The following is a 13,741-nucleotide window of genomic DNA, read 5'->3' on the forward strand; positions in this document are numbered from 1 at the left end:
GGCACTGGTCTACCCATTTATTTTTGCAGGCATTGGTCTACTCATGTATTTTTGCAGGCATCAGTCTACCCATTTATTTTTGCAGGCATTGGCCTACTCATGTATTTTTGCAGGCACTGGTCTATCCATTTATTTTTGCAGACACCGGTCTACTCATTTGTTTTCTTTTACCACTGATCAGCTGTAGGGCGGCCCTTTGAAGCCCTGCAGCAAGAGTTTAAACAGTTTTTTTCCCTCTAGCTATCAGCTGGGACTCAGGAGGCAGCAATAGATTTGGGGTGGGGCCAAATAAAAGGTAAGAATAACGGGGGGAGGTGGGGGAGAACCGGTTCGGTGATGTCATATCCTCACCGCTACCGGCTTGGCGGAACCGGGAGGAACTGGGAGGAACCCACCACTGAGTAGGGGTGACATAATAGCAGTCTTCCAGTACTTGAGAGGCTATCTAGAGAAGAGGGGGTCAACTTATTCTCCAAAGCACTAGCGGATAGAACAAGAAGTAATGGATGGAAACTTACCAAGGAGAGATCCAACCTAGAACTAAAGATAAATTTCCTGACAGTTAGAACAATTCATCAATGGAATGGTTTGCCTCCAGAAGTGGGTGCTCCATCACTGGAGGCTTTTAAAAAGAGATTGAAGAGCCATTAGGATCTCCTGCCATGGGCAAGGGGTTGGAATAGAAGACCCCCCAAGCTCCCTTCTAACCCTATTATTCTATGTTCTATGAGTCAATTCTCCCTGATCCTTTGTCTACACTCTACAGGAAGCTCATTAGAGGGGAGATCTAACCCTATTATTCTATGTTCAGGAATCTTCTTATTCATGGTAGTCCACTGAAGAGATTGAGATATTAGCTGCAGCTGGAATAACATGCCACTGGCTCCATTCCAGGGGTGTCAAACTCGATTTCATTGAGGGCCGCATCAGGGTTGTGTTTGACCTGGGGGGGGAGACAGGGGGCGTGGCCAGCTCGACATCACTCGTACCGGGGGCACCTGTGGTGGCCCGAGTGCTCTGCCAGCAAAAACAGGCTCCTCAGCTCCGTTTCTGGCTGTGATGGCCTTCTTCAACCCTTTGCTAGTGAAAACAAGCCCGGGAGGGCCACATGTGGCCCACCCGAGCTCCGTTTTCACTGGCAGAGGCAATGCAGGCCGGTCCTTTGCTGTTTCCATGGCGGCTCCAAATCTGGCCCATGGGGTGCTTAGATCTGGCCCGTGGGGCCGCCATGGAAACAGCAAAGGACCGGCCTGCATTGCCTCTGCCAGTGAAAACGGAGCTCGGGTGGGCCGTTTGGCAAATCTGGCCTGTGGGCCTTGAATTTGACACACCTGCTCCATTCCATTTAATTTAATACAGAAGAGCAGTCTTCCAAATAAACACTTTTAAGACTATACTATGAAGTCAAGGTTATGTGGTATAGGTTCATCTGAAAAAAGAACCAGAGATGCACTGACATCAATAGAGGAAGAACATGTGCCTGTTTGGGTTTTTTAAAAAAAGTTAATGGCAAACACAGTGGAGATTTGGTGTGCCTATATGCTATCCTTTCTTTTAAAAAAATCTAAAAAAATATGTACCACTTTAAAGTTAATGTTTTACCTCTGAATTTGGGGAGTGTGATTTTAGACAGCTAGAAGTGGATGGTATGCCACTGGCTGCCCTTCCTAAATCAAGTAGATATTTAATTATTTATTATGGGAATTTATATGGCTCCAACCCAGTGGTGAAATCCAATTTTTTTTTTACTACCAGTTCTGTGGGTGAGGCTTGGTGGGCATGGCAGGGAAGGATACTGCAAAAATATCCATTCCCATCCACTCCAGGGGAAGTATACTGCAAAATCTCCATTCCCACCCCAATCCAGGGGAAGGATACTGAAAAATCTCCATTCCCACCCCACTCTGGGGCCAGCCAGAGGTGGTATTTGCCGTTTCTCCGAACTGCTCAGAATTTCCACTACCGGTTCTCCAGAACCTGTCAGAACCTGCTGGATTTCACCCCTGCTCCAAGCCATCTTAATCAGATTGAATAGGCGGCTAAAGTCCGTAAAACCTGGAATATATAAAAGCGATAGAAAAAAACAATACAAGACACTGGGCAAAGCAAAACTTAATCAACCATAGCAGAAAACACAATATAAATGTAAGTTTGATTGCAGCTTTAGGCTTAGATCCAGAGTTCCTTGGGAAAATGTTCCAGAAATGAAACTGTATAGCCAATAGAGTTGGGGGCCATACAGAAAAGAAAGAACCATCAAAAATCTATTGCCAAGCATGATTTTTCTCCCAGCTGGAAACTTTTCAATATCTAAAAAGAAATCCTTTTTCAGGTAAGGAACACTTTGGATTTTTTTAAGGGACTGTCTCTTTGGAAACAGCTATTATAAAGCACAAGGTGTATTAGCATGTCAGTTGATTCTATTATTCCTACTAAACAAAAGGAACCCAAGCAAACAAATAGCTTTCAAGTTCAAGAAATGAATTAAAATGTTTTTATTATTATTATTATTACAATAAATTTCTCTTCAAACAAAAATATTCTCAGGACGGCTCATAACAATGAAAAAGAAACCACTTATTTTATTTGTTTGCTTAATCACTTAATTTGTAGAAGAGCTATTTTTATCTCGGTTCTTTATTCCTGGGGAAATGTTAAAATATCTGAAAATGGGATCTGCCCTTCCAGTTTTGCAAAATTGCAGGATGGGAAAGTCTCAAGGCAGGCAGGATGATGGTGGTGATTCATAGTGAGGCTTGTATGTCGTACGTTAATCTTTTGAGTTAGAATTTCCATCAAAATTTATTCCTCCCTTTTCCTTTTTCAGGAAGCGAAGCTGATTTTAGTTCATCGAGTAGTACAGGAAGCATTTCAGCTCCTGAAGTTCACATGTCTGCTGGTTCCGGAAACAAAAGATCATCATTTTCCCGCAAGTATGTCAAAACATTTTACCCCGTTTCATTTGGATTATTTATAGTGAAGTGTGGACATTAGAAGTATTCCTTGACTTATGACCACAATTGAGCCCAAAGCTTCCATTGCTAAGCAAGACCGTTGTTAAGTGAATTTTGCCCCATTTTACAACTTTTCTTGCCACAGTTGTTAAGTGAATCACTGCAGTTATTAAATAAGTGACATGGTTGTTAAGTGAATGTAGCTTCCCCATTAACTTTGCTTGTCAGAAGGTGGCAAAAGATGATCTTATGACTCTGGGATACTGCAACATTCATAAATACATGCCAGTTGGCAAGCATCCAAATCTTGATCATGTGACCATGGGGATGCTGCAACGGTCATTAAGTATGAAAATTTTGAAAAAAGTATGAAAAAAATACTTTTTTTCAGTGCTGGTTTAACTTTGAACAGTCATTAAATGAATGGTTGTAAATCAAGGACTTATCTGTATTAGAGCATAGAAGAGAAGGAAAATAATTTCAATGGCCCCTTTTATCCATGCATGTCTCCCACAGTTGCATCTGTGATCTGTAGTAGAAAGTGGAGTCTCACATTTACATGAAAATTATTGTCTTAAGATACTGTTAGGCACAGGATTCCCTGAAATCCATTTTTGTATTTCTGACAGACCCTTTAAAGATTGTTTCCATTTTTGAAGCAGAGGACACCTGAAAGCTGAAGTTTAAAAAATAAAGTATGTTCAATGTTGTTCTTAAAATTAAGAAAACAGCCCCATCCCTCCCCAAAATAGTGTAGTATTTAAAATATGTCTCCTCTGATGTGAGAGGGTCTCAGCCAGTGGTGGGTTTCAAAAAAATTTACTACCGGTTCTGTGGGTGTGGCTTGGTGGGCGTGGCATGGCTTGGTGGGCGTGGCAGAAGGATACTGTAAAATCTCCATTCCTCCCCAATCCAGGGGAAGGATACTGTAAAATCTCCATTCCTCCCCACTCCAGGGGAAGGATACTGTAAAATTCCCATTCCCTTCCCACTCCAGAGGAAGGATATTGTAAAATCTCCATTCCCTCCCTATTCCAGGGGAAGGATACTGCAAAATCCCCATTTCGTCCCGATCAGCTGGGACTTGGGAGGAAGAAAATAGATGGGGGTGGGGCCAGTCAGAGGTGGTATTTACTGGTTCTCTGAACTACTCAAAATTTCCGCTACCGGTTCTCCAGAACTGGTCAGAACCTGCTGAATACCACCTCTGGTCTCAGCCACTTTTCTCAGTGTCCCATCAACTGCAGCTTTAGGACCTATCAAAAGATATCCAGGCCACTAAAAGATTACCCACAACTCACTTAAAGTTATAAAACTGAAGCAGAACACTGATGTCATGGGTTCTGCACATTGATTTTACAACCCAACAAAGTGAGTAATAAATAATTAGAATGTAGAGAACAAGGAAACAGTTGGCCTTGTTCTCTTCACTGTATTCTTTTAATGCTATTAACCCTCTGCCAACACAACTTTCATCCCATCTGGTTTTGTCAGTCTGAGTAGGTGTCTTGTTGCATGCTGAAAAGTTGTGCAAAGTTGTGACTCCTTTGGGGCCACAAAGCATTGGGAGCTACAGAAAGTATCAGGCTTATTTTATTTTATTATTTATTAAATTTGTGAAAAATCTCACTGCAAGGTTGGGAAATGCAAGTTTGAAACTTCTGGAAGTCCTCAGAAGTTTAACAACAATCCTGGAACTCTAGATAGTCCCCATCCAAATTCTAGCAAGAGCCTATTTTGATTGGCTTTCAGGCTCATTTTCCACTTCCACTGGGATCTTTTTACTTAATGGGTGACAAATACATCACGGCAAATGCTTTCGTGGATAAATGGTCTGTGTCATCAGCTAAGTGTTTTGAAAAGGACCAAAAAAATGTGACTAAGAAATGAAAGAATTCTTACTTTGTATTGCAAAGCAGGGTGTGGGAGATGCAGGCCTATAGAGTGTTCATTCAGCAAAGTTGTATCATCTAGCTGGGCGTGTCTGGCCTCAAAAAATCAAACAGGTAGAACCTGGTAGTAGCATTCAGTGGAGTTGTAGGAGATGACTAGGTTGAGCCCGAGGGAGGGATAAAATGCGTCATCAGTTATGAGTCCTTACGAGCCTACAAAAGATCTATGTACAATCCACCATGAATTCCTTATCGATCGCCAAATTGCTTTGGCTGTTAGTAGTTCAGATTCTTGTAGAGAGCTTAAGTTTACAATAAATCTTGATACCCATTTGAACTGCCTGGATCTCCTGATTTCCCTGGCGCTTGACAGGAGTTTTTTTACTATAACTATATGGAAGATATTTTGCTTTGCTTTCTTTTAGGATGTTTTTCAACTTCCCAGTCTAGCTTGCACCCTTGGAATATCCTGGTGGTGTCCTATCCAAGGGCTAAACAAGAAGTTGAAAACATCCTAAAGGAAATCAAAGGAAAGCAATGTCCATGTTGTTGTCAAGAAGACTTTATATATCTTTCCAAGCTCAGTTCAAGGGAACTTTCACTTTTCAAGCCGCTAATATTGCATTCATTTGTTGGATTTTTCAGTTTTATGGCCAAGAGTTACTTTTTTCAGCTGCTGCTGCTGATCTGTTTTACATTTAAACACACATGCTGATACATTCATACTATTTTCACTATGTTCTGGCCAAGTACAAATTGTGGTGGTGATTTCCCCTCTTTCTAACAAAATTCTTTTACAGTGAGAATTGGTTTGAATTACATGAAAAACATGGCAGCTTCCATTCCAATCCTTCTTTGTCTCAGAAAGAATTCTGGATGTTTGAGCTGGAGCCGTTTATCATGATGACAAATCCCAACAAATTAGTTGAGCCAAGGAAGCAAAAGAGGTCCTTGGTGCTCTCCGAGCTTGCTTGTTTTCTTGCAGACGTTTCATTACCCAAAGCAGGAAAATCATCAGGGCTAGTAAGGAGTGTGCAGTTTGCTGTCAGTTTATATCCTAGTGCAGGGGTCAGCAACCCGTGGCTCTGGAGCCACATGTGGCTCTTTCATCCCTCTGCTGCGGCTCCTTGTCACCGCTCAGCTCCACAATTGATAGGGCTTTTGGTTAGGACAGGTAGAGGAAAAAGGATGCCATGCTAGGAGGAGACTGTATGGTGGGGGAACCGGACTTCCAGTCAGCAGAGGAAAAAGGACACCGTGTTAGGAAGAGACTCTATAGTGGGGGAAATGGACTTCCGGTCAGCCCCAGAATTGAATGGGGGGCTTCCGGTTAGCACCTTTGTGGCTCTTTGAGTGTTTAAGGTTGCCGACCCCTGTCCTAGTGGCTTATCTATCAGTGTCCGAACACATCCACGAACACCCAACTAGCAGTCATAAGACATGATGAAAATTCTTCACAGCATATATAGACAGTTTTAACCATAGTTTCAATAGGGAAAATGTGTCCATTCTAGACCAAGCCAAGTCCAACAATGCCAGGGAATTTCTAGAATCTTGGCACTCTGACAAATCAGCCATCAATAGACACGTAGACATTAATAACATCTATAGCCCATGCACAAGAGACTATTATTCAACACAACAACCCAAGCATCTCTCTACCAGCAATGAACACCCAAATCAGCATAGATTAACTCCAAGGTTAACATCACACCAACAATCAAGTAAAGAATACCCCAAAACAAGAAACTGCCAAAGAAACATCTTCCACCGGCGAGGTTGGCAAAGATGTTTAAAGACAAATCAGCTAAATGTTGGAAGTGCCACCAGATACCTGGATCTTATTACCATATATGGTGGACATGTGGAGAAGCAAAGAAGTATTGGACAAAAATAAAGATATGGTTGGAAAAGATGATAAAACAACATATTGAGTTTAAACCAGAAATATTTTTGTTGGGAATCTTGCCTGAAACTTATAATGAAGAAAATATATATTTAATTATTCATGTATTAATAGCAGCTAGAATTGTATTTGCACAATATTGGAAAAGTGAAGAGATTCCTACTGAAGGGAAGGTTAGGAAGATTAGGAAAATATTAGAATGTGCAGAAATGAATAGACTAACACTAGCAATTAAAGAGAAAGAACAAACTGATTATTATATGATATGGGAAGTATTTTACCAATGGTTAGAGGGGAAAAAAAAGAAATTGGAAATAAAGGAAGAAGACAATAAGAATAGAAAATATATTAAAACAGAGATAAGAATAAAATGGCAATTGATAATATGAGTATGATGAGAATAACTATGCTAAATGTTATTATTGTATTTGTACTAGAAGATATGTTATGAAGGAAATGAAGAGTTACACAAGGTATAATTGTTTAGTGTATATAATTTGTGGAAGGATGTTGCACAGAAATATTTGTACTCAGACGACACACTGTTTAAGGAGAGATGGATTGTTTATATATGTTTTTTAATGAAAAATAAATAAAGAAAATAAATGAAAATAAATAAATAAAAAACGTATTAAAAAAAAAAGAACCTGCCAAAGAAACCAACAGCAAACAGCCCAACCAAAGAATCTCTGAGACCACTTCCACCAACACTGGCAGGCAAGCCACTAAAATATAAAGTGACAGCAAACAACACTCCTTTACTAGCACTGACGATGTTACCTAATTTGGGTAATCTGCAAGAAAACAAGCAAGCTCAGAGAGCACCTCATGTCAATGCTGAGCTACAAATATTCTCCTTTATTAGTACCAAGGAAGCAAAGCAAGGAAAACAGAGGTTAGGCTTTTACTTTTCCACCAAAGTCCTAGTTTGCGTCCTTTCTAATGGAGCCTTTGAATCAATGAGCTAAACTCTGCCTGCCAAAAATATCTTGGCCATGCCATGTGTGCGGAACAGAGGGCCTATTTTCTTCCTAGTTTAAAATTGTCGGTGCAGCTTTTCTTTTCCCGCATGAGGGCCAGAGATTCATTCAGTGCGATGGTAATGCTATGCCGTCTTCTTCCCTTCCTCCGCTCTCCTTTTCTTGAAATGAACGGGATCGAAGCCACTAACCTCTGTCTGGAGATGCGTCTGTGCTAAACACCCATGCCACCATCTGGATGATATAAAGTGTTCCTTGCCATGGGTGGAGGAAACCAGTTCAAAGAGATCCTTAATTAAGACTTTCTGCTTCTTGGCTGCTGACTTCTCATCCAGGCGTTCTGCCTATTATTTGTCAGCTTATTTTTGTTCTTCAGAAGATACGGTTTTAATTATTAGACGTGGGTGCATGCACTCACTCACACATACATACACAAACACACATACACAGAGAGAGGGAGAGGGAGAGAAAACTTTAACAAGCATGTGTAATTTGTTCAGTGTTCACATTACAGGCCTATCCTAATACGGTATAATAAATATTTATTTGATCTATAATTTTCCAGTGAATAGATTCTCCAACCAGTTGTCAAAGCAAAATGCACATGGTTGATTACTGTGCCAATGCTATGATGTTGTTATGAAATATGCTTAGAAATAAAACATTTTTTAAAAAATGGACTTTTAAGAAATCAAGGTCTCATGCTTTCAAAATTAGATTTGCAGTCAATAGAAAAAAAAAAACAGTGAAAGTATGCTTACAGTCTGGCATGGTGCCTGAATAGACCATGGATATTTACAATCGTGGCTTTGTCTCTGGTGACCTCTGCACACTGTCATTTAGAGCAATTATTAAATAAAAACAGGCACGCAACTCTAAACCAATGTTTCTCAATCTCAGCAATGTTAAGACCTTCGACATCAACTTTCAGAATTTCCCAACTAGCAAGACTACTTTTTTTTCAAGAAAACTTTGAAAAATGGCAAAATGTACCGTACTCCTTTTTACCAAGTCTTTGGTTATTGGAATGAACCTGATTTTAACATTTAATTTTGATGTTAATTGCACTGAGTTTCCTGTTATTCTTTATATTTTGTATTTTTTGTTATTTTTAATCAATCTTTACCAATTCACCCAAACCAAAAGGTGAAATATAAATTAAATGATTAAATACATAAATACTGTATATCTACCAACAGAAGAGAGTATATGTAGCTCAGAGTTGAACTGTGGGATCCTTGGTGCTCTCTGAGCTTGGTGGTTTTCTTGTTTCACTATCAAACTAGGTAACTTCATCCATGCCAGGAGATAAGTGATGATGTTACTTAGTTTGGTAATGAAACATAGTAAGAAAACGACCAAATTTAGAGATCACTAGTGACCCCATAAATAAATCTGTTTTTGTGTGTCAGTGACCCACTAAACCACTTCAAAGCCTGAGTGGCGTAGGAGGCTAATGCCTCCTAAGGCAGCTTTTAACATCCAGCTGCCTGCAATTACTATGAGTTCAATTCTCCCCAGGCTCAAGGTCGACTCAGCCTTCCATCCTTTCTAAGGTAGGTAAATTGAGGACCCAGTTTGTGGGGGCAATAAGCTGACTTTGTATAAATATACAAAAGTATGAAGGCTATTGCTTAATGCACTGTAAGCTGCCCTGAGTCTCCGGAGAAGGGCGGCATATAAATCAAATTTTTTAAAAAAAAATTAAAAAAAAAAAAAGCATCCCGAAAACTTGTTAACATTTCACAAGATGTCAACAGGGTTATGTGAAATTTCTGCATAAAATGTTGAACGTCTTGCATTGATGCTCACACAATTTGGAAAGTCCCAATCAGTAAACTATTGTACTGGTTTTACCCTGATTGCCATATTAAAATCCTTAGGGAGTCTACACAGGTAAAGTATTCCTTACCACCCAAAGGTGCTTTTTCAAGAGGCAATTGGACTTTCTGGTTTTTCTTTTGAAGACGTTTCACTTCTTATCCAAGAAGTTTGGGACCACCATGACCTGGATGCCTGAGAATCTCTAGACATTTAGTTATTCCTTACTACATTTTTAATTCAACAGGGTGGACAATTTCACAAGGCATGATGTCAACTCTCATCATATACTCCCTTCACACATGATAAAGATTTCTACATTTCAGATGGTGATCTGTTTTCCAAAATATACTTTATGAATTCTTAGTTTGTGACTAAGATCAGATCAGATATAGATCAGAGTCTGTAAATTGTCCAGGTGTCATCTGCCACCAGTCAGAGTTTTAAACTCTTGATGGCTTTGTTCCCAGTCCGGAAGTCTTTCTGTTATAGCATATTAACTCTATATCAGTTAATAATTTCTGTATTTGCAACCACCAGGTAGGAACTCTGTGAATCCACATTTACAAATTTTAAAAAGGAAAAGTTGACTTATTGTAAAAGTCTCATGGACTGCTTCAATAAACCACTTAATCTATGGGTGTATAGTTAATTGGCATATATTTGTGCATGAATAAAACAATAATGCGGGGGACATGGTGGCTCAGTGGCTAAGATGCTGAGCTTGTCGATCAAAAGGTTGGCAATTCAGCAGTTCGAATGCCTAGTGACGCATAATGGGGTGAGCTCCTGTTACTTGTCCCAGTTTGTGCCAACCTAGCAGTTCAAAAATACATAAAAAATGCAAGTAGAAAAATAGGGACCACCTTTGGTGGGAAAGTAACAGCGTTCCGTGCGCCTTTGGCGTTTAGTCATGCCGGCCACATGACCACGGAGACGTCTTTGGACAGCGCTGGCTCTTCGGCTTTGAAACGGAGATGAGCACCGCCCCCTAGAGTCGGGAACGACTAGCACATATGTGCAAGGGGAACCTTTACCTTTACCTTTAAAACAATAACTCAGAAGAAACTGATAATTTAAAAGATTTGCAAGTGACATCTTGAAAGAGAAATTCTTCCTTAAGTGAGAAAGAACACAGTAAATGTCTCTGCTAACTACATTGATTCAAAATAAGCATTTTAAATATATATGCTGCCTGGTTCATGATAAAAGTGACCCAAAGAGATCTTGGTAATTATTGTCAAAGATAATCAGTAAAAACTGTCATAGCTTCATGTCTTTTTTTTTTAATATGATGTACTGTAACCCATTGTTGACACTGTTGTCTCTTTTAGCCGGGGACCTCATGGCCGCAATCATGGTTCTTTGCCTTATAAGTCTGGGTCCAGCCCTCCAACCACAGCCCGTGAGAAGGACTTCTTGTCGATGCTGTGCAAAAATCAATTGAGTCCTGTCAGTCCCCATCAGAATTATGGTGCCTCTTCAGCCAGCAGCAGCAATTCCGGTTCATACAAGGGAAATGATAACAGCCCGACTTTTAGGCAAGTGAACTCCTCCATAATATTGATCTCCTTGCTATCCTACCACTTCCCAAATCTTTAAACTCTTTCATCTCTAGCTGCCACTGGAGTTTCTCCAGGGCACATTATTTCAAGCCCATGAAATCTCTTGATCTTTGAGTTGCTTTGTTTTGAGCATTTGAACAAGCTCTTCTATTTTCTTTTTTCTCCTCCCCTGGGAGGAAGGGATCTTTCAAAAGGTCACATTCCTAACTTAATGTCTGTGTTAACTATTTTTCTTTCCTTTTGAACCCATCTCCCTTGTGTGAGGGGATGTAATCTAACACCATTTTCCATTCCTTGGCCTGCATCTGCTTCAGAAAAAAAAAAAAAAATTCCATTGTGTGGAGCTGCTCTTAAATTCAACTATCTCTGCCCCTACTTGACCTATTCTTTTGGTTGCTTGTTCTGAAGTTTTTACCAGGAGCAAATGTGTAGCTTCTGGCTTCAAGTGTGATTAGTCCTTGGACTCTTTAACAATTATAAGAAATAGAGTAAGTGGGTTGTAGCTACTATGATTAACATACAGTGGATTAACTTTTGGCTTGTTGAGCTATTGGACATTAAGGATTTGGATAATGTAATTTTGGTGTGCTTAAGGCAAGACTTTATTGTGGTTTTTCAAAAAAAAAAAAAAAAGCAAGAGAAAACTTGTCTTTTCTGTTGAAGCCAATTCCTCATTGGAAAGTGTTTAAAATTGACCTGCTATCTCCCAAAAATTAATCCAGATATCCAGATTTCAAGAATTGTTTCAACCCAATCTGGCATTAAATCAATCCTTTTTCTTTCTTTCTTTCTTTCTTTCTTTCTTTCTTTCTTTCTTTCTTTCTTTCTTTCTTTCTTTCTTTCTTTCTTTCTTTCTTCCTTCCTTCCTTCCTTCCTTCCTTCCTTCCTTCCTTCCTTCCTTCCTTCCTTTCTTTCTCATCCTCCCTCCCTTTCTTTCTTTCTCTCCCTCCCTCCTCCCTCTCTCTCTTGTGTATGAGAGAGAGGGAGGGAGAGAGGTCTTCAAAAAAAAAAAAAAGCAGCCAGTTCAGTAGTGCTTACTTTGAGGTAAATGCATATTTTATGATTTGTGGACTTTAACTCCCAGAATTACTGGCTGCAGAATTCTGGGAACTGAAGTCCACACATCTTAAAATTACTAAAATTGAGAAACACCGGCATATAGGAATGCAATTAAAGACACCTATGCAGAATACCACACAATTCTGCAAGCATGACAAACTTTTCCCTACTGCAGGCGGCCATTACGATACAATTCTTGCGGTGAGAACCATGGGATTAAGCCACCCAGTCCAGAACAGTACCTGACTCCTCTCCAACAAAAGGAAGTTACAGTGAGGCACCTGAAAACAAAACTGAAGGAATCAGAGAGCAGACTTCAAGAAAGGTAAAAGTTCTGGCTAGAAACAAAGGCTAGAAGGCAAAGCTTGTTTGGAGGTTTGTGTTTAGGCTATTTTCCATTATCTTCTAGACAGATGTCAATCATAAACCTAAATTACAGATTTTCTAAACAATGTTTTGGAAGCTTAAGTAACTAGATTGAGAGACAGACCATTTCAGAAGGGAAAAAATCAACATTGGAGAGATAAATAGATACATGTATTTTACTCAAAAGGCTCTGAATTTGTAGCACCTCTAGATAAATGTTGGGAAAGACTAAAGACCTTTGGTTGATCTAGTGCTGTAAACCAGTAGTAAGCAATCTTGTACCCTCTTACTTTAAATTTCTAAAATAAAATATTGTGGGAATTGTTGTCCAGAATATCTGAAGGACTTCAGGTTGCCTTGTTAGAAGGAATGTCCTTCTGGGTTCAGTTCCAAGTGGGGAGAAAGACACTGGAAACATGGAGACTGTTTGGAAAGATGGTTTTAATGGTAGACAGGGCCACATGGTTTTGAGGTCCTGGGCAGAAAAGGCGATCACATGTTTCAAGATGTTGGGTGAAGGAAAAAAGGGGGAAGATGCTGAGAGTGCCTGAGTTTTATACCCTCTGTTGGGCCCCACCTTAGTGTTTCCTGTTCCTGTATAAGAAATGTATCCTGATTGGTTGTCAGACTCCCAGGGGAAGAGGGTCTTAGCTAACTCTGAAGGTTGTCTCCAGGCTTGCTTGACCCTGGCTCAGGCCTTAATGGCCCATTGACAAAGGTGGGGAGGAATGAGTTTCTGCTTCCCTTTTAGGGGGAAATATTCTGCACTATTTAATATTTCTTAAAATATTTCATTTTCTAGGAGAGGGGTGGATTTTATCTTCCTACAGCCTATTCACCTGTTCATACAGATTTAGACGGACTTATATTTGAGATAAATTTACAGAACTGAAACTTGTATGTATCGCATCACCTCCAGTTCCTGTTTCCCAATACAAGTCACCCCTTCTAATTCTACTTTGCGAAATAATGGGATTATCAAAACTGCAGTTTACGTAACAACTGCAGTGAAATAGGTAGTTTTGGCAAGTGAAATGTACCCACAGGAAAGGGGGTTACGAGAAAACATTGGGAAGAAAAATATTTGTAGATGATTGCCTGCTTTAAGCTGGGGCAAGCAGCAATTTAGGAAAAAGTTCCTGTTGACTGTGAAAAACACTTGCCATATGATCTATGTCCGTGATGGCGAACCTATGGC

At 39.9% G+C, this 13,741-nt stretch overlaps 1 protein-coding gene across 2 annotated transcripts in view; it reads left to right on the top strand.

Annotated features, from left to right (window-relative positions):
• SYBU (syntabulin) overlaps positions 1-13,741 on the top strand; it is a 59,958-nt gene that overhangs the window by 43,904 nt on the left and 2,313 nt on the right. For both annotated transcript variants that reach the window (XM_070940372.1, XM_070940374.1), the window contains 3 exons: positions 2,828-2,933; positions 10,888-11,094; positions 12,353-12,502. In XM_070940372.1, coding sequence (XP_070796473.1) covers positions 2,828-2,933; positions 10,888-11,094; positions 12,353-12,502 — 463 coding nt within the window. The remainder of the gene's footprint in view (positions 1-2,827; positions 2,934-10,887; positions 11,095-12,352; positions 12,503-13,741) is intronic.

This window comes from Pituophis catenifer, unplaced genomic scaffold (genome assembly GCF_029215685.1).
Source record: "Pituophis catenifer annectens isolate HBS135680 unplaced genomic scaffold, rPitCat1.0.hap2 SCAF_3, whole genome shotgun sequence".
NCBI lineage: Eukaryota > Metazoa > Chordata > Lepidosauria > Squamata > Colubridae > Pituophis > Pituophis catenifer.